The sequence below is a fragment of the Thamnophis elegans genome, chromosome 5, assembly GCF_009769535.1.
Source record: "Thamnophis elegans isolate rThaEle1 chromosome 5, rThaEle1.pri, whole genome shotgun sequence".
Lineage (NCBI taxonomy): Eukaryota > Metazoa > Chordata > Lepidosauria > Squamata > Colubridae > Thamnophis > Thamnophis elegans.
In genome coordinates, this window is record NC_045545.1 from 56,598,896 (window position 1) to 56,621,553 (window position 22,658).

Consider the following 22,658-nt stretch of genomic DNA (forward strand, 5'->3'; position numbering starts at 1 on the left):
AGCAAGTGTGAATCAAGTATAGCATAGAATTGGCATAGAAATCTAAATAACAACGAAAGGCCCAATGTCTCTGGCAACCCACAAATTTGATAACCAAATCTTACTATAGTTTAAATTTCCCTGAATTAATTTAGTTAGTTACAGTTAGATTTGTATTCTATCTTCCCTCCAGGAATTAAGGCAATTAATAGGGGAATCTACCTTTATTTTTGCGTGACCCGACAAATGCGTGCATGACAAAAGCGAGCCGCCAAAACCGCAGTGAGAAAAGCATGAGGTCGAAATCGCGCCGACAACAGCGTGCCGACAACAGTGCTAGCTCTTCTGGCTGGAGAACTCTGGGAGTTGAAGTCTACAAGTCTTAAAGTTGCCAAGTTTGGGAACCACTGGGTTAAGATAAGGGTTAGGGTTAGGGTTAGGTTTAGGGTTAGGTTTAGGGTTTGGGTTAGGGTTATTACCTTGTTTTCACGTTGTTTGCTGATGGCACACTTTTGTCGGTGCGCTGTTGTGGGCGCGCTGTTGTGGGTGCAATTTTGAACTCATGGTTTTCTTGCCGCGGTTTTGTCGGTGAGCTTTTGTCGTGCATGCATTTGTCGGTGAACCTTATTTTTGTCCCAAACAGTAAACCTTTGAAGGTAACATGGACTGAGAGAGAGGGACTGGCTCATTTTAAATATTTTCAATCCTAGATCAATAATAGTATATGAAATTTCCAACACCATTAGAGCTAGGAATTTGAAGTCCAGCATGGTATTGGAGGTCCGACTTTTGAAAAGTTCACACTTGAAGAAGGCTGTTCTAGCAATAGTTTCCAGATGTAGGCAGACACATTATTATTGATCAATACATCTTTATCATTAAAGTCAATCAATCAATCAATCAATCAATCAGAATAGAGTTGGAAGGGACTTTAGAGGTCCTCTAGTCCAACTCCCTGCTCAAGGACGTATACCCAGGATGGCAAACCTATGGCACACGTGCCACAGGTGGCAAGCAGAGCCATTTGTCAGGGGACATGAGGTCAGCCTTTTTTAAAGCCATTTTTCACCCTCCTCAGGCTCCAGAGGTTTTATAGGAACCCAGGAGGGCTAAAAGAGCCTCCTCCGCCCCCCGGAGGCCCTCCGAAGGCTTCATGGAGCTTCCCTGAAGTCTCTGGAGTGCAAAAAAACAACCCTATGGGCAAACTGGAAGTTCGAGAATGGACTTCCGGTTTGCTCGTAGGGTCAGTTTAAGCCCTCTGGAGGCTTCAGGGAAGTCTCCTGAAGGTACCTGAAGCCTCTGGAGGCCCTCCAGGGGGGCAGGGAGGCTGTTTTCGCCCTCCCCAGGCCCCTGTAAAGCCTCTGGAGCCTGGGGAGGGCAAAAAAAGCATGCAAAAATGGGGGGACATCTCTCATGCGTGCATGCACACTGGGGGGATGTCACATATTGCATTATGGGTGCAGCATGCCCGCGCATGACTCCCCTGCGCTCCCCCCTTATGGCACGTGAGCCAAAAAAGGTTCACCATTGCAGACCTATACCATTTCAGATAAATAGCTGTCCAGTCTTTTTTTTTAAACTTCCAGTGATGAAGCCCCTACAATTTCTGAAGCCAGGCTGTTCCACTGGTTAATTGTCCTCACTGTTAGGAAGTTTCTCCTTAATTTCAAGTTGCTTCCGTCCTTGATTAGTTTCCATCCACTGTTTCTTGTCTTATCTTCTGGTTCTTTGAAAAATAAGTTGACCGCTTGTTCTTTGTGGAAGCCTCTCAAATGCTGGAATACTGCTATACTTGCTCACATTTGGAAAGTCACTCTGCATACTTCTGCAAATTAATAATTAGTCGAGTCTTGCTAAGGTAATACTTAGTTTATCCGCTAATACCTACATGCTAAATTATGCAGTTTGTCCTTTATAGGAACCAGGAAGTAAAGACAGGAATGAAAGAACACCTTCCAATATTCTGTCTCCCCCAGGATTGTCAGAATAATTACTATAGAAGAGAAAGGGCTATTGGTACAGCAACTAATATGGAAACCAGTTGGAATTTTTACAAGGAAAAGTTAGCAACTGTAAATCAATGTCAGTCTTGGGGGAGAAATCATAACATTTTTTAAAGTTTTAACCTGGATCAAGTTATCTATCTCTGATGGACTGTATCCTCTTTTGTGAGGAAAAATGGATATATCGTTCAGTGGTCAATATTTTGAACAAGTGCAGACGTTTTTTTCTTCTCTGTGCTGTTAGATAAAACATTTGGAGTGAGCTGCAAAGTGTTTATTATTAGTCACAGGATCAAGATATTTTTAAAGCCAAATGTACTACAGCCAAATATCTACTACATATTTTAGTAGTAACAATTCATTTTGAAAATTAGGTTGAACAATTAAAGCCTCAGTGAACTTTTGCACAGATGTGCCTATATTTGTATCCTATTAGAAATTTAAACTGAATGAACTTTGAATTAAATTGCAACTTGGAATCAAATACTGAGTCCAATAAAAGCAATAATTTTAAAAAGATCTTGCCTAATTTGCACATTTCCTGCTAAAAATTTCCAGAGAGGTCTGATTGACTTTATTCCTCAGTGTCATCAATAATCATGAAGGACAGAACAACAAAGAGAATACTTATCAAGCATTTTGAGAAAAAAATTCAAGAGAATTCAGCACTGTTGCTTTAATTTCTGCAGCTTCTTCTGCACTAAAATTTGACTTTCAAAAATAAACTGACAAGACTTGGGACCAAGAAGGCTTGGAACTTGATTATTTGAAATTCCAGAAATTTTGCACACAAACTGTTTGGCTGCATTAAAAAAATTGAATCAAGAATAATATAAAAGAATATGCGGATTTAAAGATTGCATTTGAAGATACCTTTTTAAAGAAAAAATAAGCAGATAATAAGCAATGTGTAATTTTGTTCCTAGAACCAAAACTAGAACCAGATACGCCTACATTATTTTGGTCTCAGATCCTCCTTTTTTCTTATCTAAAAAGTTAACATTTAAAGATAAAACAAAAGACTTTTTGTTTATTGCATTAATTAAAAATGTCAATGGGATGCAACGTCATTGACCATCCTGAAAATTATTTTTTCTTTTCTGTCCGGCAGGGAGCAACTGTAGTTATAGTTGAAGAACATACATTTTTAAAAGGGTATAAATCACATCATCTTATTTGATAAAGAGACCTGGAGAGTTCAAAAACTTGCACACTTTATAGCCAGTCTGTCTTTTTGTATGATTAGAAGCAAAACAAATACCCCCCTCCCCACTTCCTCAGTTGTTTTTCAGTACTTGAAGCTAGATGGCAGTGTCTAACTTCATTTAGCATTTTGCTTAACTTGCTGCAAAATGGTTAAATTTCTTATTGGTTTCACAGATATGTGAAGTAGTAAACCTCCTCTAGGTTGAGTCAAGCTTGCTCAAAAAAATTAACATAGCCAGTTTTATCCAGTAAACTTTATTTATATATAAGAACAGTACAAAGTGAGTCCTTGGATTGCAAAATAGGAGTGTTTCATATTTACAATAGGTACACAATAATATATTAGAATAATAACAAAAAAACCTTTCCCCCCCCCTTGGAACATTTTAAATACTTCAGCTTTCTTACATTCCCCTTCCCCTACAACACTTGTAAAAACAACAAAAAACAGACAACATTTTTTTAAAAAAATTATAATACAGAACTCCAGTGTGTCAAGTATAAAGAAGGAGAAAGGAAATGAGAAGATATGTAGGGTATTCGGAAATAGAGAATCAGAGTTCTTGGCAATTTACTTCTAGAACTGGAGAAATTAATAAGAAACATTTTTTTCATGTTCCTTTTAATCTTCCTCATAGTTCTTAATCTAGTTCCTTATTAGAAAATCCACAAGATTGGGGTCCTTTGTGTTGCTATTTTTTAGTGTATTTTTTTAATAAAAAGAATAAACTTGCTTATACTCATGCCAGGGGTGAAATCCACTAAGCATATATTCTTGAGGTCTGTGTTTATTTTAAAAATCCTTGGTGGGAATGGCCCAGTGGATTCAAAAAATTATTTTGGACATTGTACAAAATGTTAATATATTTGGTCATTATCTAAGCCAGGGCTGTCAAACTCCCGGCCTGCAAGGAGGATACATCACATGATGCCACCGTGATGGCACGAGTTTGACCCCTGATCTAAGCAAATCTTAATAGCAAGTATTGAGATTTCAGCTTGCCGCATTTTTCAGAAAGGGCAAACAAAATAAAATTTGGGAACACGAATTTACAGGTATCCCCAATGTTAGATTACTAATGAATAAATGTTTGGTATTCCTTTCTCTCTCCCACAAAATACGTTCAATTTTTGCCAACAACTAGATATCGTTTAACAGCTAGTTTTCGAAATGCTGCTAACCTCTCTAGAGCACAATTATCTTGCAACAAGACAAAATAAAAGTTTTAAGTATCCACACTTCTGGTGGCCTGTTGGTAGAATTGCATTTTTAGTGTTTGCCTATTATTGGGCTTCATTGGTGAGGGGGAGAAAATACATAGAAAAAGGCAAAATACAGACAACATAAAGGAAAATTTGGTTAAAAAAAATCCCCAAACCAACAACAGCAGACAAATACAAACACTAAGCACTAACAACATCCAAAATAACTGTGTCTCTTTTCAGTTAAGTAAGCTGATTGATACTGTATAATATACTGAAAAACAGCATTCAACATTCAGTCTGCCTGGAGCATTTTATTGTCTGGACAAGGATTGGAATTCCCTGCAATGGCCCTGCCTCCTATCAATACTGATTTTGCTGCCATAATTCCCAATAAGAAGTTCTAAACAGGAGTTTTGCTCCAGATTGCTTCTACTCCCCATGGGACTTCATTCAAGTAAAAGCACTTTACTAGGGGAAGATTGACGGAATGAGGCTGTTATACATCACTTTTTAATCCATGTGCAGCCTGAAGGAGATTTGGTCTGTTTTGTGACCTCCTAATGTTCATCAACATTTTCCAGATACTGACTTTTTTTTTTTTTTTTTTGCTATCAAGGCCTGGTTGTTCCTGACTTATCCCTTAGGCAGAAGGAGCATCTAATTGGTTTTGTGTAGAATGGGTCTTTCAGATGTCCAGCAGTTCCAAATAGCAGATTAAAAGAAAGAGAAATGATTTTTGAGATACATTTGGACCAACAAAGTATTTTGAAATAATGCTCAATGAGTGGCATGACACATTAGAAGGAAGTCTTGGAATGATAAATTTGTGAACTTGCACTAGTTTCTTTTGTATCTAAACCCCAGGTGCAGAAATAGAACAAGTTTTTCTCCTTGCAGGTGAATTGTAATGCCACATTTTATGGGAAATGGACAGTGAAAAAGGTGGAATCCCTCCTGCTTTTCTTAGGCTTTTTGTACCATGTAATTCTGCTAAGTAAAAGTGGCATTTTTGGGCAAGGGATGAAACCCACAGGAAAAAGCTTACTAAATACCACATTTCCAAATGGTACCAAACCCTCACAGATACCTTCCCTGGAAATTAAACATTTTCTTTCCTAAAAGAAAATACACGCTAACATTGTTTTGTAAATCTGATTATCCTACCACAACTGAATTGACCTATGTTTAGCAGAGCCTTTTCTCTTTCAGAAACATCTTTAATAGCTTAAAATTCTTTTATACACTGTCTACAATGGCAGGTCTTATCTGTATTACAGTGGCATGGTTAACAGGTAATTATCTCACACGGAGAAAAGGTGAGAGGGAGGAAATTTGTGGTGTTAAGATATTTGGAGATAATTGGCTAGTTTTGTTGAAATATCTCTTTTAATTTAACATTCAGTTCCCACTGTTGTATTCACATATGGATAAAACTAATGGGAACTTATCTGTGAAGACACAGTCACTATTTAGTAAAACCAGTCTGTTTCCTCTCTTTTAACTAGAAAGTAAATATACAACATCCCTTCTTATTCTTACCAGCCTATGGTTTATAATACAAATGGGATAATGAAATGTGATAGACTCTAGCTATTATGGAGTTCAAATGCTCTTTCATGTTGGTTATTTATTCTTTCCCAACTGCTGCTGCTGCTACTGTCACCACCTTTTCCTCTAGGGCTTGGTCCTCCCTCAGTCTTTTCCTTTTCCCCCAGAGCAGATTCGGGCTATTTTTATTTCATTTTGTCTACTGAGCTGAATCCTTTTGACAGGTGGATGTAGATAATACTGTAGCCTAAAGAAAGGACACTAGGGAAATCACAGCATCTGGTTCTGCTAATGAAAAATGTTCTCATTCCTATGTAATAAGGAGGATTTCTCAAAGTAGAGCTCCAAAGATGTACCTGCATCCCGCAGGTACTGAGAACAAGGAGTTATTTGACCAAACCTCTCTATTACATTTTCCTATGATCATTCTGAATTTAAATTTCTACCTAATTCTGTTTCTTAAGGGGTTTTTTGTTCTTTCCATAGTGTTGAAAGAAGATAAGCCTTCTTACCTGCTGCAATATTCAAAGTCACGTCTCCTTATAAGATAAGATTTCAGTTTTGGGGGACTTTTTAATTAAAAAAGAAGGCAAATAAGGCAGGATAAAATTGTACATTATTAATGGTGATATTGTAATTTAGGTCAATCAATTATACTGAGATTTAGAGAGTGTGTGTGTGTGTATATGTGTGTGTGTGTATGTATGTGTATATGTATGTATGTATGTATGTATGTATGTATGTATGTATGTATGTATATTTCTACTTCTGATGTATTAGAGATCTTTTAATGTTCTTAAGGCATACTTAGCTGAGTTTAAATACAAATATTTCATGAACCAGTGAATGCAGTTGTTACTATTGCATCTATTCAGATACTGTATGCTTGATCAAAAATTGTACAGGTAGCACTGGACTTGCTCTTATGATTAAATATATCATTCTCTAAAGTGTGCTTAGACACTAACTTTCCAGTGACAATAGTATCCACCTAAACTATGTAAAGCATACTATCAAGTCAAACCACAGTACTTCCTTCATTTACCTGAAAACAAATTCAAGACTATTCATACCTAAGATATAATTTTGTCCAAAGACATGTCCACACTTCTGATTTCAGGGGTCCTGGGTTCTCTCTGAGCTTGGTGTTATTTTTTTCCCCACTGGCATGCCTTGTCAATGTTGGTGTTGGTGTAGTCTTAGAGGTTCTTTGGTTGAGTTGTTTACTCTTGGCTTGTTTGACAGTTCCTTGTTTGGTCTATTGGGGCTGACTGCTCCCCATCAGCAATCAGCACCCAGATGAGAATAGATTAATTTTAAGGTTATGATCCAAGTTAACCATCAACTATCATGTAAACAACCCACCCCACTGATAGGGCAAGCCACTAGAATATAAACTGGGAGCAAACCCCATTCCTTACTAGCACTGATAATGTTACCTAGTTTGGGTAATGAAACATCTGCAAGAAAGGGAAAAAAAGCTTCAGAGAGCACGAAGGACCCCTCATTTCAACCTTGAACTACAAATATTTTCCTTTACTGGTACATTTCTGAGCTGTTCAGTCTTCACTAAAGGGCTATCAATAGTTTCTAGATGGAAGGAATGGATGTCACCTTCTACTTACCTGTAGTCTAGCATAAATCGGTTCATTTCCTGCTCCAAGTTAAAAATAATGCTTGCAATGGTGCTGATCCAGGTGTTACTTTCTAGTTTAATTTTTTAAGGCTAAACCCTGCCCTTTAGTTGGCAGAGGAAGGACTGCTCTCCTCACTTGATTTGATAGCTGTTGCCCCATGCCACTCTATCTACTCTGGAGAAACATCTGAAAAAGTACTTCTTGTGTTTGTTATATATTTTTTCTTTTTCTTTTTAGTGGTTATAATAGCCTAGCAGTTAAAACATTTGCCTGATATGTCTATTGGCCCAGAGGAAAAGTAACAAATTTGGTGTCTGCCAAGTCTATTTAGAGACAGAATTTTTCTCCCTTTGTTCAGGGTGTATTACACAAAAATATTCATTAATCAAAACTGATACCAATTTATTTCTCATTCTTATCACTATGCTATATTTATCATTTCTGTATTTTCTACTTGCCTAAGGATTCTTATCTATAATTTTGGTGAGTTTCTATTAAGTCCTTTCCTTCCTTCCAGTGTGAATTGCTTACACTTGTGTAAATGACAGGATCAGTTAGCTCTCCCTTTGGATGATTTCCCAACTGGAAACTGGGAGGAACTCCTCAATTTGATTTTGCTGGATAGGATTTTGGGGATTTTCTCCCAAGAACAGGTGCCTCCATCTTGAGCTGTTGCAGGGACTTTAACATCCCTCAGTCCCTTGCTGGGAGGTAAAAATTTTGTTATGAACTTCCAGCTGTTTGTTGGCACTTCTGGATTTGGCATAGCTATAGAACTCAATTGCTCCACTCAGCTTTTAGCTGCTTACATATTTCAATCCATGGCTGATTCCCCCCCCCCACACACACACAATTAACTGCAACACCAAGCCAACTTTGTCTTGGTATTTCCTGCTTTCCTCCTCTTTCCTTTCCTGTCACATTTCTTTTCCCCTCTTCCTAATACATGAACACAATTTGTGAGAAGACATTCTCCTTTTATAGTTGGAGGTTCAGATGTCTTCCAGTTAATTCAACTGTTTCAAAGTTCTGAGAGAGAGAGAAGAGAAAAAAGGAAGAGGGACTTGCACTAACCATTGTGACCCTCCCCTTTCATAGTTAAGGAAGTCAAAGCAATAATTTTAAAAAATCTGCCAAGTTTTGAACCAGTGAGATTATGCATATCAGGCAAGTGATATAACCACATGCTATTGAGATTCCTGTTTTTCAGAAGTTGAAGTAGACTTTATTCTCCCAAATGCTTGAAGCTGGTTGTTGTACCTGCATATATATATATATATATATATATATATATATATATATATATATATATATATATATATATATATATATATATATATAGCAATAGCACTTAGACTTATATATTGCTTCACAGTGCTTTATAGCTCTAGCTAAGCGGTTTACAGAGTCAGCATGTTGCCCCCAACAATCTGGGTCCTCATTTTACCATCCTTGGAAGGATGGAAGGCTGAGTCAACCTTGAGCCAGAGAGAATCGAACTGCCAAACTGCAGGCAAGCAACAGCCAGCAGAAGTAGCCTGCAGTACTGCATTTTGTATAGATATATTGTGTATAAACGTGGAAATATATATTTTTAGAAAATTCTGCCCATAGGAAGGAAGATAATTGCTTTCCTGGAATGATACATTGGGATGGCAAAACATCAGCAGAACTGTCCCAATGGTGCTTTTTCAAAAGGCAAGTAGACTTTGTTTTTCCCAACAAACAAAAACAAAGTCTGGTTGTATTTTGAAAAAGCACCTTTGGGACAACCATGACCTGAATGACTGAGAATCTCCATAGACCAAGAGTGTCAAACTCACGGCCTGCGGGCCAAATGCGTCATATGCTGTGACCCCCCACCCAGTTTAGCGAAGGGAATAAAAGTCACAATACGTCACGTGACAACAACGTGACACCCCTGTCATAGACTATCAGCAGAATTGTCCAGTGGGAGGCTGCGTAGTATACAATTGAATCTTTTGCAAGCACTGGAGAAGTGTCTCAAAATCTAGATAGATATATCTCAGCTATTATAAACACAGGAAAGGAAATTAGTTTAAACTCAAATACATTATAAATTCTTTAGAGAAATAGTTATTTCTGAAAATGTTTTTTTTTAAAAAATGACTCGGAATCCCTACAACTAAAAACAAGGTATCACCATGTCACTTTCCTTACCCTGTGATGTAAGCAATAGCAGCAGCATGGAAGGGGAGGATACTTCGATGAAAAAGATCTAGAAGTTATCCTAGATTTTCTGATAGGAAATGAAAGGTAATCCATTGTGACAAGGATGCAGGGATCCCTGCTAGTCCTACTCACTATATTTTTCCTAAATAAGGTGAAGATTGCCATCATCTTGAATAAGACAGATGATTTCCAATTACTTTTAAGATATTATCTATAAGGAAGAGAGAAACTGTTTAATTTCCAGCTTCACTTACAACTTTCATTGTTCATTTATTCTGAGTGGATCTACAGCACATTCAGCTGCTTACTCTTTTTGTTCCTTTTTAAATGGAATCTATTACACAAAAATGAATACAGATTAAAAGGACCTGCTGATTGGTTGGACAGGTGAAGTGGCTACAGAATTTTAGTACTACGACAAAAAACCAAGAAAGGCAGACACGTCTGCTAACATGATGGAGCTTTATACAATAAAGGTCTTCAAAAGGAAAGAAACATCTGATTAGCACATCATTGCCTCCTTGCTTTGAGTTCTTTGATGGCTTTGGATAGCACTCATCAAGTGAAAGCTAAAATGGAATTATTCACACACAAAAAATAAGTGTTAGGAACAAAAATTCCAGGAATGTAATATCTGGCTTTGATGTAAGAACATCTGAAATGAAATAAGCTAGAACTGACACATCAGGATAAGATAGCAGGATGGGCAATATTACCTAAAAAAAAAAAATCATGGTTCTAAATGCTCAAGCCTTATTGTTTTCCAAAGAAATTTTCACTTTAGATTAACCTCACAATATTAGGTAAATGCCTGTGGATTTGGCCAGTCTTCAACAATTCTTGAACATGGCCCAAGGCATTGGGGATAGTGATGGTTCAGGCTGGGAAGACTGAGGTCCTGCAGCAGCAGTTTATACTCTTTATAGCCATGTAAATTGACCATGAAATGAAAGTCATGCATTTAATTCCAAATTTGCTTTAGGATAAGTTGTATCAAAGTAGCAAGCAAAAACTATTAGATAAAGTATGATTGCCTAGAAAATCTCATCCAGCCTTCGAAATAGATGTTACACATCTGCAATGGAAAACTGATTGTAGAATGCAGTAGTTGCTGTGAAAGGACCTATGCAAATATATTTGAATCAACAGATTTGATTCTTGCCAACTCTATGAGTATTTTTTCAATCCCTAATCTGTTCATTATTAATTTATAGGGACCAGCAGGTCCAGCACTGATAGTACAGTCTAAATAAGGGTATCTATAGTAACAACTCATTGTTTTTAGATGATAAATCCTGGTGACTGATTTGTTTTTCCCCCCATTTCTGACTAAAGATGTAAGAAACTACCAACTAGATACAGCTTTAGTTTGGAATATTGACACTTCAAATATATAGTTCATCTAACACAGCAGCAAAAACTAATACAAATGCATAAAAGAAGCCCAAGGAGAATTCACTGTGAAATGCTTGTAATTGGAAATGTAGAAAATCCATTGATAAAAATAAGCTGCTAAACATAGTACCTTTGTCAATTAAGTTTAGGACTAAAAGAGACAATTCTTCCTTTGCAATCAAATTCCCTCGCATGCTAAAGGACATGGAAGTAATGCTTCTGAAAATATGCTGTCCTTCTGAGACATTTCAGGCATTTAACTGCTACTCTCTGCTCTTGCCAAGTCAGTGTAAATCAGATTTTTTTTTGGCTGCAAATCTTTGACTGCTGAGAATGTCAAAGGCTTTGGCTTATTGTACAAGGTCAGTCATTAGTATTTCTTTCAGGCTATTAATAGGATCCAAGGAAACTTATGAAAGTAAATTATCAAGGGGAAAAAGGGGGTTGACACTGCTTTAATGAATTATAATTAAAACAGTAAGTTGGTCCTTTAATTTACCCCTTTGCTGGCAGAATTCAGGATAATGATTAGAAGAATGAGAGATTCTCACAAAATATGCAATTCAGTTAAAACATGTGGTACCAAATTCACTCAGCCTTTTGTGGAAGCAATCTCTCCATTGTAGGTGAGGGAAGGGAATCTTAGTGGTGTTTTTTTAAAGACCCACCTACATATCACTGGTCCAAATGGGCATATTGGTCAGGAGCAATTTCCTCCTTTCTGATGTGGCGGCTAAGCAGAGCATACTAGTAGATGAAGCCCACTATAAAAGAATTCCTCAGAATTAATTAGAAGCTGAGCTATGCTAATAAAGCAATCTATTCAATCATTTTCAGGCTGTTCACCTTTGAAATAGATTTCAGTATGCATCACCTTGTTCTAAATGCATAGAGCAATATAGTGTGAGAGGCTTCCTCTCTGCAGATGTCCAGGGAGCAATTTTACAGGATGGGGTCAACAGTTCAGCCTCCCTCATGTTAATTGTTCTGGAATCTCCTTCATGAATGAAGAGTGTGATGATAGCTGTTTATAGCAGGAGATAGCAGGCTAACTCCTGTTTCGGACCGCATAACAAAAGGTCCTAGATACAGGATGAAGTATTGTAGACACGGAACAGCAGCAAAAGCTTGGGTTCGCCTGACTTCCCTACATAGAACTTTGTACAAAAAAACTAGCTAAGGATTATTTCTGAAAACCTCCACTTCCTAAAACGCTTAGGATTTTAGAACTGAGGTATGCCTGACAAATGATAATATCCTCTAATCCCATTCACATTATTGTAATCACATTATTTTTCTTATACTGAAAATGTGACATAATTTGGTAGAATCGTAATCCAATCCAAGGTGCCTGTCCACAGACACACCCAGAAAAGCCATTTTGTACTCTTCAAGTCTGACTTCATTCATGGGAACAGCACTCATGGGCCCAATATTCTGCCTTCCATTAGTTTTAATCACCTTGCCCTTCTTCTCACCCCTTTTAACTGTAGCCTGTCCAAACGTCAATATTCATTACCGACAGAAATGTTTACAGCATCCCACCTGCTATTAGCACTCTTGAAGGGACTTTGGTTTTGGTTTTTTTAAAGTCATTTGTAAAGAGCAATGACAACTCACAGACATCATCAGCCTTTTACTGATCACTTAGAAATGGACTTCTAGGGTCAATTAAAAAATCTAATCTGAGTTGAGACACATGGACACAGACAAGACTACAGTAATTAGCCAGCATGTAGAGTGTGCCATTTCCTTTTGTCCAGAGAGAAGGTGCCCCCATTTCCCTCTCCCAGGAGACATTGAAGTCTTATGTTTGACCTCTGCATGATCTTTCATATCGTGTGAGAAAAATGCAGCCATTTTTTTCTGACTGCATAAGTGAATTCAAAGCAGGAAAGCAATAAATATGTTAACTCACTAGGTCTACACTGTTCAAGTACTGCTTGCTGTAAACACTTTTTTAAAAGCAAGAAATCACGTGGTGACTAGGAAAAACAAACAACTCAAAAGCTAACTGATCAATCAACACTCTAAGCAACTAAGAAAGCCAATCAGTTTTTATATGGATTGCACCTACAAAAGTGCATAATGCACCAGTTCATTTTTAACCATCACAACTTCCTTAGCTTCAAAAGGATCAGACATTCCTTAGGAACACAACTGTCGATACATAAAAACAGGAAGGAATCACTTCAATGAGGGAAATCTTGTGTCAAAGTAGAAGAGGAATGAAGGACTTTCATAAAATCATAGTGTCCCTTCAATGGTAAATAAGGAGTATTAAAAAAATATCAGTACTCTATAAATACATAGTTGAACTGGATTTCAGCACAGATGAGTTGCGTGACCAGATGGCTTTTCCACTCACATAGATTCCTGCTAAAAGACTCTTGAAGAATGCTGGATTTTCCTTTCCAACTGCACTATTTAAAAGGCTTGGTGCAAATTTGTGCTCCTGGGGATATTTTTTTAAGTTCCCAGGCAGATGAATAATGGAGTTTTTTCAAGCATTCTCTAAGGTAGGAGAATCTACTTGCAAACCATTCATCTGAGCCATGAACAACGAGGTTCTCGTATGATGTGAGGGGCAATGTACAGTGGAATCTTCAAGAAGACGTAGCCACTGCGCTTTTGTTACCTTTTTTCTTCTCTTTTCTTTTTCTTAAAAAAACTTTAAATATTGTTTTTTGTTATCTCTTAATATACACCAAACAATTTTCATGCAAAGCAGCAGTCATGGAGAAGTCTAAGCTTCCAACGACCTTCAAGGTTACAGCTTGAATAGCTGAACTATTTGATAAATCCAACTGATGTTTGAGATGCACAGTTGCTGTTGTTTTCCTTCATTCTTTCAACTGGAATTTTGTGAGTTTTGAGCTAAGAAACAGGGGCAATCTTTGCTTCTTGTAGGAAGGTCTCACAGTATTCCCAATATATTCTTTGTGGCCTTTTTGCCAATTTCCTTAATTCCCCAAAGTCTTTGCAATCACTCCTTATGTTTTTTTCCTAGGAGTTCCTGCTCCTTTCTTCAGCTTTCCATAGACATGGCACCAATAAGTTGCTCTACTTTGTATGCTAAGCGCTGCCGGCGCGCCTGCTCATCCTGCTCCAGAGCCCCAATGATCTGGAACCAAAATGAATACAAAGAAGAAAGGACAGAAAATAATAAGAATGAACTGGGTTTAAGTAGATTAAAAGGAAAAGGAAGAACAATATATATAAATAAACGGTCTTACAAATTCATGACAATTTCTTTGTGCATTGATAAGAACACAGTGCATAGGAATGATGCTTTGAAATTTTAGCCTTATGGTAAGTCTGTGAATGAGAATAACTAGGGTCTTCAATTGTTTACATAAGTTGAAATATACTATAGAACTGTTAGCCACACTCAGTCTTTAACTCTCCTTTCTAGAGAAAATGTAATGGAAAAACATAATGGAAAGCACAGAATTTCATTGAGTTCATAAATCCCTCCTTATTTTTGAGTTACCATGTTGACTCACTTTGCCAGCAAAAAGCACAATTATGTTCTGGAGACTACATTTCCTCTATTATTTAGCAAATGGCTGCTGCACTATACCATGTTTTTTATACATGCACTTAAAAGACAAAAACCTTGCCTTTAATACTTGTAACTGCAAAATAGGCATTACTTAGCACTGCAAATTAAAGGGCTGACCAGATAGTGGGGACTTAGACATTAAGTAATTTATCCATCAAAAAAGAGTATGTGCTGATAGTAATATTTTGTAATATATATATTTGGTTGTGCCATGCAACTTGTCTCTGGGAAAATAGCATATGGTCAAACAACCAGATAATTTTGCAGGCATTCAGAGAATAATACAAATTTTCAATAACAACCTTCTGCTTTATCTAAAGATTGTTTAATCACTTTGTGATGAAAATTATTACTACAGATATTTTGCAAGCAAATTCCTTTAAGATATGACTTTTATATATGTGATTTCATGATATACATCCTTTTTATATACACATTTTGAACAGAGAGCAATGTAGCAAAATTTGGAGAAGTGTAATACATTGAATTTTGGCTTGCATCTTACTTTGGAACATGTGAATTAAATTAGTTAATTGATTTGGTTTGCATTTTAGCATTTCTTTTCCATTCCTAGCCATTAGTAATTTCATTCTATTTGAAAAAAAAATGGGACACTGGCCAATATAACAATATAATTGGAAAAGAAGCAACACAACACAAAATAATTTTTTTTTTGCTTATTAAGCAACTTTTTGCTTATTTTTTATAAACAATATAAAAATTCAGAAGATTTTCACAAGATTCAGAAGCCTATTTTTAGAATAACAGTAACTCATTTATTGTGAATTCACAATTCAGACAATTATTCCTTAGGCAGACTCATCTGTTATTACTTTTATTTTACTTTTACTAAAGCTATTTAATATGCTCAGGCTGTGAGAAATGAAAACTAATTGTGGTGAACATTGGTCCTTTATATTTTGTTGCATAATTTGTGTTGGGCATTATGTAGCATATCTTTGTGTCATGCAGTCATTTTATGGTTACAAATTGCTCTGAAAATAAATTGGAATTATTTTCCTGTCTGCATCCCAAATGGCATTATAAGATTCAACCAGATATATTTGAAAAGAAGGTACTTGCAAAACAATCTTATGATACTCTATCAAAAAACAAACAAACCCCTGAATACTTCTTTTATGGTTTTCCAAACCCAGCAAGGTAAGCAATTTACTGCCAGACCTCAATAGTGCCAATAATGGCAGTTTAATTTTCTAAAAATTTTTGGTGATGTATTAAGAAAAATAGGTGCATCATTTCTCTAGTTAGTTTAGCATCTAGACTACCTTTGAGTTTGGTTTGAGTTTATTTGTTCCTGCTGTGAGAATGTCTGGTTGTTGTTAGGTGCTGTTCCTTGGGCTTTGATATAATTTTACTATGTTGTTTAATTATTTTAATCTTGTTACTGGATTGTGGAATGTCAGCTGCTTAAAGTTCGATTGTTTATGACAATTATGCAGTGAAGGCAGGGGTGGGATTCTATTGGTTCGGATTAGTTCAGGCGAACCGGTAGCTCCGAAGATCAGCTGAGAGCAAACCAGTTCACTCCTGCTAGCAAGTGGGCCCGCCCGCCTGCCTGCCCTCGCTTTACCTACCTTTATCTTCTCAGCTGCTCAGAAGATTACTGCTTGGGAAGGAAAACAGCTGAGGCATGGCAGAGTGGATTGTCGCGCCTCAGCTGTTTTCCTTCCCAAGCAGTAATCTGGAAGGTAAGTCTTCTCTAAACGCGCGCAAAGCACATGCTCAGCGAACTGGTTGTTAAACCGGTAGGATCTCATCCCTGGGTGAAGGGTTTAATCAACAAATATGTTTCTCAAAAAATAAATAAATCCCCAAACCCTTTGAAGAAATACGTTTCTCACCTCCTCACTGTATTTACTGACATAGGAGTATATTTCATTGAGCGCACTCAGCATGTTGAAATCAACATAGTGCAGACGTGACTGTTCTGCGAGGTAGGCATTCATGTCTTGGTCACTGATGGCTGGGAGTTTTGCAATATCTGCATAATACCTGCAAAGTAATGGAGAAATTGTTACTGACTACTTAAAGCACAAATGTTTGAGAGAAAAAAGAAGAAGCAATCAAGAATGAATTGAATTGAAGCCACAAGTCATTTCTGCAGGAAAACTATGTAAAGGTCAAAATGAACAAAGCATCAGGTGGATTTTGTAGGGTATGTGATGAACCTTAAAGTGAAAAAAAATGTGTTCCTACTATGCTCATGCCATAATAAATGCACAATAACAGAATTTATTAGCAATGTATAATACATTGTTGCATTGTATATACGATTGTTTGTGATATATGAATATCACTAATATAAATAACAATTCTGCTTATTAAGTACTTCTGTAGTTGAATAAGAAGCAGCCCAGTAATAAAGCTAAAAAGTAATCTAATTAAATGTAGAGAAAAAGACTTATGTAAGAAAGTAAACGATGACAGCTGGAGTTGACAATGACAACAATATTTGTTTATATTTTCCTCTTTGGTATTGTTTTTATCATAACAATGATGCTATTATATTTTCAGTAAATATTATCTGGATTCCTTCCAGTTAGGTTTCAGATCTGGAAACAGTAATGAGATTGATTTTGATTGCACTTGTTGGCAGCAATAGCACCTATAAATTGCTACATAGTGCTTTTTTGCACTCTCTGGGAGGTTTGCAATGTCAACATATTGCCCCCTCCCAACAGTCTAGGCTCTCATTTTACCTATCCTGGAAGTCTGAGTCCATCTTGAGCCCAGTCCGGATCAAACTGCAGATTGTGGGCAGAGCTTAATCTGCAGTACTGCATTCCAATCACTGTACCACAAGGACTCGTAGCATCTGGTTGGATCAGAATGGCAGTAGTTCATCCAGTCTTGCCCTCCTTGATTTCATGTATCTTCTGATAATGGTATAATTCTTCAGGATGAAGAATTAGTAATGGGAGGCATGGCATTGTTGTGGTTTTCTTCTTTTCTCTGGGGCTGTCTCCAGTGTTGGCTGGGGAAAGTCTAGCTCTAAGGCTCTGCTTTGTGGACTTCAAAACAGGAGCCTCTCCTTCCACTTGATTTATTGAATTGAATATTGAATTGAATTGAATAGGTTTATTTATAGGCCGCCCTTTTCCCTGAGGGGACTCAGGGCGGCTAACAACTCATAGGGAAGGGGATACAGACAATAACATATAACATTACATATAATTAAAAACTAAACAACATTCATCCAAAATTCGGGTGGGGGCAGATCAATCTCTACCCCCAGGCCTGGCAGGATAGCCAGTTCTTGAGGGCTGCGCGGAAGGTCTGAAGGGTGGTGAGGGTACGGATCCCCACGGGGAGCTCGTTCCAGAGGGTCGGAGCTACTACTGAAAAGGCTCTCCTCCGCGTAGTAGCCAGCCGGCACTGGCTGGAAGATGGCACTCGGAGGAGGCCTAATCTATGAGATCTAATCGGTCTCGAGGAGGTAATCGGCAGGAGGCGGTCTCCCAAGTACCCAGATCCACTACCGTGGAGGGCTTTATAGGTGGTAAGAAGCACCTTGAAGCGCACACGGAGATCAACAGGTAGCCAGTGCAGCTCGCGGAGGATAGGTGTTATGTGGGTGAACCGAAGTGCACCCACAATCACTCGCACGGCCGCATTCTGGACTAGCTGAAGTCGCCGGATGCTCTTCAAGGGCAGCCCCATGTAGAGCACATTGCAGTATTCCAGCCTAGAGGTCACAAGGGCGCGAGTGACTGTTGTGAGTGCCTCCCGATTCAGGTATGGTCGCAACTGGCGCACCAGGCGAACCTGGGCGAATGCCCCCCTGGTCACAGCCGACAGGTGGTGATCAAAAGTCAGCTGTGGATCCAGGAGGACTCCCAAGTTGCGGACCCTGTCTGAGGGGTGTAAAATTTGGCCCCCCAGCCTGAGTGATGGAATGCTAGCCAAATTGTTGGGAGGGAAACACAACAGCCACTCGGTCTTTTCTGGGTTGAGTACAAGCTTGTTAGCCCGCATCCAGTCTCTAACAGCCTCAAGACCCTGGTTCATCACGTCCACCGCTTCATTGAGTTGGCACGGGGCGGACAGATACAGCTGTGTATCGTCCGCATATTGATGGTATCTTATCCCGTGCCTCCGAATGATCTCGCCCAGCGGTTTCATGTAGATGTTAAATAGTACGGGGGACAGGACCGACCCCTGCGGCACCCCATATGTTAGGGGCCTCATGGTCGATCTCTGTCCCCCGACCAACACCGACTGCGACCTGTCCGAGAGGTAGGAGGAGAACCACTGCAGAACAGTGCCTCCCACCCCCACCTCCCGCAGTCGTCGCAGAAGGATACCATGGTCGATGGTATCGAAAGCCGCTGAGAGGTCAAGAAGAACCAAGATGGAGGGATGACCTCCATCCCTGGCTCTCCAGAGATCATCGGTCAATGCGACCAAAGTGGTTTCTGTGCTGTAACCAGGTCTGAAGCCGGACTGGAAGGGGTCCAGGTAATCGGCTTCCTCCAAGGACTGCTGAAGCTGGTAGGCCACCACCTTCTCAACAACCTTCCCGATAAAGGGGAGGTTGGAGACTGGACGATAGTTGTTAAGTACAGCTGGATCCAGAGATCTTTTCTTCAGGAGGGGTCTCACCACCGCCGTTTTAAGTGCGGCGGGGAAGTGCCCCTCCCGAAGCGAGGCGGTAATAACCGCTTGGATCCAGCTCCGTGTCACCTCCCTGCTGTTAGCTACCAGCCAGGAGGGACACGGGTCCAGTACACAGGTGGAGGCACTCACAGCCCTCATGGCCTTGTCCACGTCCCCGGGGGTAACGTCCTGAAACTCAACCCAGCGCTGGTCTACCAAGTGCCTCGGCTGGATCTGCAAGGGTGGAGTCCAGATCCGACTGAAACCGAGCAACTTTGTCCGCCAAGAACTGGGCATGGTCTTCAGCCCTACCCTGCAAGGGGTCCCCCGTATCCGTCTTATTTAAGAGGGAACGGGTTATCCTAAACAGGGCGGCTGGACGGGACTCGGCGGACGCAACCAAGGAGGCAATGTATGCTCTTTTTGTTGCCCTAAGTGCCCTGATGTATTCCTTGGTGCAGGTTGTTAAAAGTGCTCGGTTCGATTCGGATCTATCGGACCTCCACAGGTGCTCTAGGCGTCTCCTTCGGCGTTTCCTCTCCCGGAGCTCCTCGGTGAACCAAGGAGGCCTCCGGGATCCACCACCTCGGAGTGGCCGTAGTGGCGCAATCCGGTCAAGGGACTCCGATGCTGCCGAGTGCCAGGCAGCAACCAGAGTTTCTACCGGATTGTGGGCGAGAGTGTCAGGAATAACCCCAAGCTCCGTCTGGAACCTCAAGGGGTCCATAAGTCGCTTGGGGCGGAACCACTTGGTCGGTTCCTCCTCCCTACAGTGGGGGTTTGGTCTCCGGAAGTCAAGCCTCAGTAGGCAGTGGTCTGACCACGACAGGGGTATGATCTCATTACCCCTCAGACCAAGATCACAACTCCACTGCTCCGAGAGAAATACGAGGTCGAGCGTGTGACCCGCTGAGTGGGTAGGGCCCCGAATTATCTGGGTCAAGTCCATGGCTGTCATGGAAGCCATGAACTCCCGCGCTCCATCAGAGTGTTCACCGAGCGTAGGCAAGTTGAAGTCCCCCAGGACCATAAGCCTGGGGAACTCAACTGCCAGCTCGGCTATCGACTCGAGGAGCGAGGGGAGGGCTGCTGCAACGCAGTTGGGAGGCAGGTACGTTAACAGCAGGCCCACTTGACCCTTGAGGTCCAACTTCAGCAGCAGGGACTCACACCCGACAAGCTCCGGAGCAGGGATCCTACAAGGAACAAAAGACTCCCGAATGACAATAGCCACACCCCCACCCCTTCTCTGAGCTCTCGGCTGATGAAGCACCTGAAATCCTTCTGGGCACATTTCTACGAGGGGGACTCCTCCCTCCGGGCCCAGCCAGGTTTCAGTAATACACGCCAGGTCTGCCCCCTCGTCTAAAATTAAGTCCCGGACGAGGGGAGCTTTGTGGACAACAGACCTGGCGTTTAGCGACAACAGCCGGAGACCAGGGTCCTTGTTACTCACGCCATCTGGTCTCGGAGTGGGACTCATAGGGCCGGAAGGAGGGATCTCTATTACGTAGCGATCCCTCCTTCCCCGGTAATGGCCAGCCCTAAAGTCCCCGCCATATCTGCCCCTCCCCATTACGACCGTAATGCTCCGACCCACTCCCGTGTCTGTGGTCCCCCCACCCACACCTATAGCTCCCGCATTCCATGCTCATTCGTTCGCTCCCGCATTCCACACTCATTCGTTCGCTCAATCAATCCCCACGTGATAGTTAAAACACAGAATACAGCAAATATAGGGCAATAAAAGTGGGCACATTCACACAGTCATACACATCTACCAGACATATCCCAAACACAGAAAGAAAGAAGACAGAAGAAAAAGGATAGAAGAAAATTGCGCTAAAATTAGAATTAAGGTGCGAAGCCTGCCAAGGCTTGATAGGTCTTAATGTTCACGATGGCTGAGGTCCAGCTATAACCTGGGCGGGGTATTCGGGGGGGTAAATTGGATCCTCCTCTTAACGGCCAAAAAGGTCCAAGATAATTGGGAGCAACAGGTGACTTTTCTATAAATTATATTCCAGATAGAGCCCCCAAGACAATGATGGAAAGTAATAGTCAGAAACAGCTGTTTATGATTTTATGATTTATGATTTTTTATGATTTTATTAACATTTATAGGCCGCCCTTTTCCCTGAGGGGACTCAGGGTGGCTTACATAAAATAGGGAGGGGGGGTACAAAACAATAAACATAAAACAATACATGAGAGTAAAACAGTACACAACATTCATTCATGATCCGGGTGGGGACAGATTGTGGTCTTTATCCCCAGGCCTGACGGGATAGCCAGGTCTTAAGGGCTGTGCGGAAGGTCTGGACGGTAGTGAGGGTACGAATCTCCACGGGGAGATCGTTCCAAAGGGTCGGAGCTACTACTGAAAAGGCTCTTCTCCGTGTGGTTGCCAGTCGACACTGACTGGCAGATGGAACTCGGAGGAGGCCTAATCTATGCGATCTTATTGGTCGCAAGGAGGTAATTGGCAGGAGGCGGTCTCTCAAGTAAGCAGATCCACTACCATGAAGGGCTTTATGAGTGGTAAGTAGCACCTTGAAGCGCACCCGGAGATCGACAGGTAGCCAGCGCAGCTCGCGGAGGATAGGTGTTATGTGGGCGAACCGAGGTGCACCCACAATCACTCGCGCGGCCACATTCTGGACTAGCTGAAGTCGCCGGATGCTCTTCAAGGGCAGCCCCATGTAGAGCACGTTGCAGTATTCCAGCCTTGAGGTCACAAGGGCTCGAGTGACTGTTGTGAGAGCCTCCCGGTTCAGGTAGGGTCGCAACTGGCGTACCAGGCGAACCTGGGCAAATGCCCCCCTGGTCACAGCCGTCAAATGGTGGTCGAAAGTCAGCTGTGAATCCAGGAGGACTCCCAAGTTGCGAACCCTCTCTGAGGGGTATAAAATTTGACCCCCCAGCCTGAGCGATGGAACACTGGTCGAATTATTGGGAGGGAAACACAACAGCCACTCGGTCTTCTCCGGGTTGAGTACAAGCTTGTTAACCCTCATCCAGTCCCTAACGGCTTCAAGACCCCGGTTCATCACGTCCACCGCTTCATTGAGTTGGCACGGGGCGGACAGATACAACTGAGTATCGTCCGCGTATTGATGGTATCTTATCCCGTGCCTCCGAATGATCTCGCCCAGCGGTTTCATGTAGATATTAAATAGTAGGGGGGATAGGACCGAACCCTGCGGCACCCCATATGTAAGGGGCCTAGGGGTCGATCTCTGCCCCCCAACTAACACCGACTGCGACCTGTTCCAGAGGTAGGAGGAGAACCACCGCAAAACAGTGCCT

The 22,658-nt window shown here is 40.7% G+C and overlaps 1 protein-coding gene across 2 annotated transcripts in view; it reads right to left on the bottom strand.

Moving 5' to 3' along the window:
* Positions 1-13,206: 13,206 nt before the first annotated feature.
* PLXNA2 (plexin A2) overlaps positions 13,207-22,658 on the bottom strand; it is a 443,424-nt gene continuing 433,972 nt past the window's right edge. For both annotated transcript variants that reach the window (XM_032217579.1, XM_032217580.1), the window contains 2 exons: positions 16,595-16,745; positions 13,207-14,291 (listed from right to left, as the gene is read on the bottom strand). In XM_032217579.1, the coding sequence (XP_032073470.1) occupies positions 14,196-14,291; positions 16,595-16,745 (247 nt within the window). In that variant the 3' untranslated portion in view covers positions 13,207-14,195. The remainder of the gene's footprint in view (positions 14,292-16,594; positions 16,746-22,658) is intronic.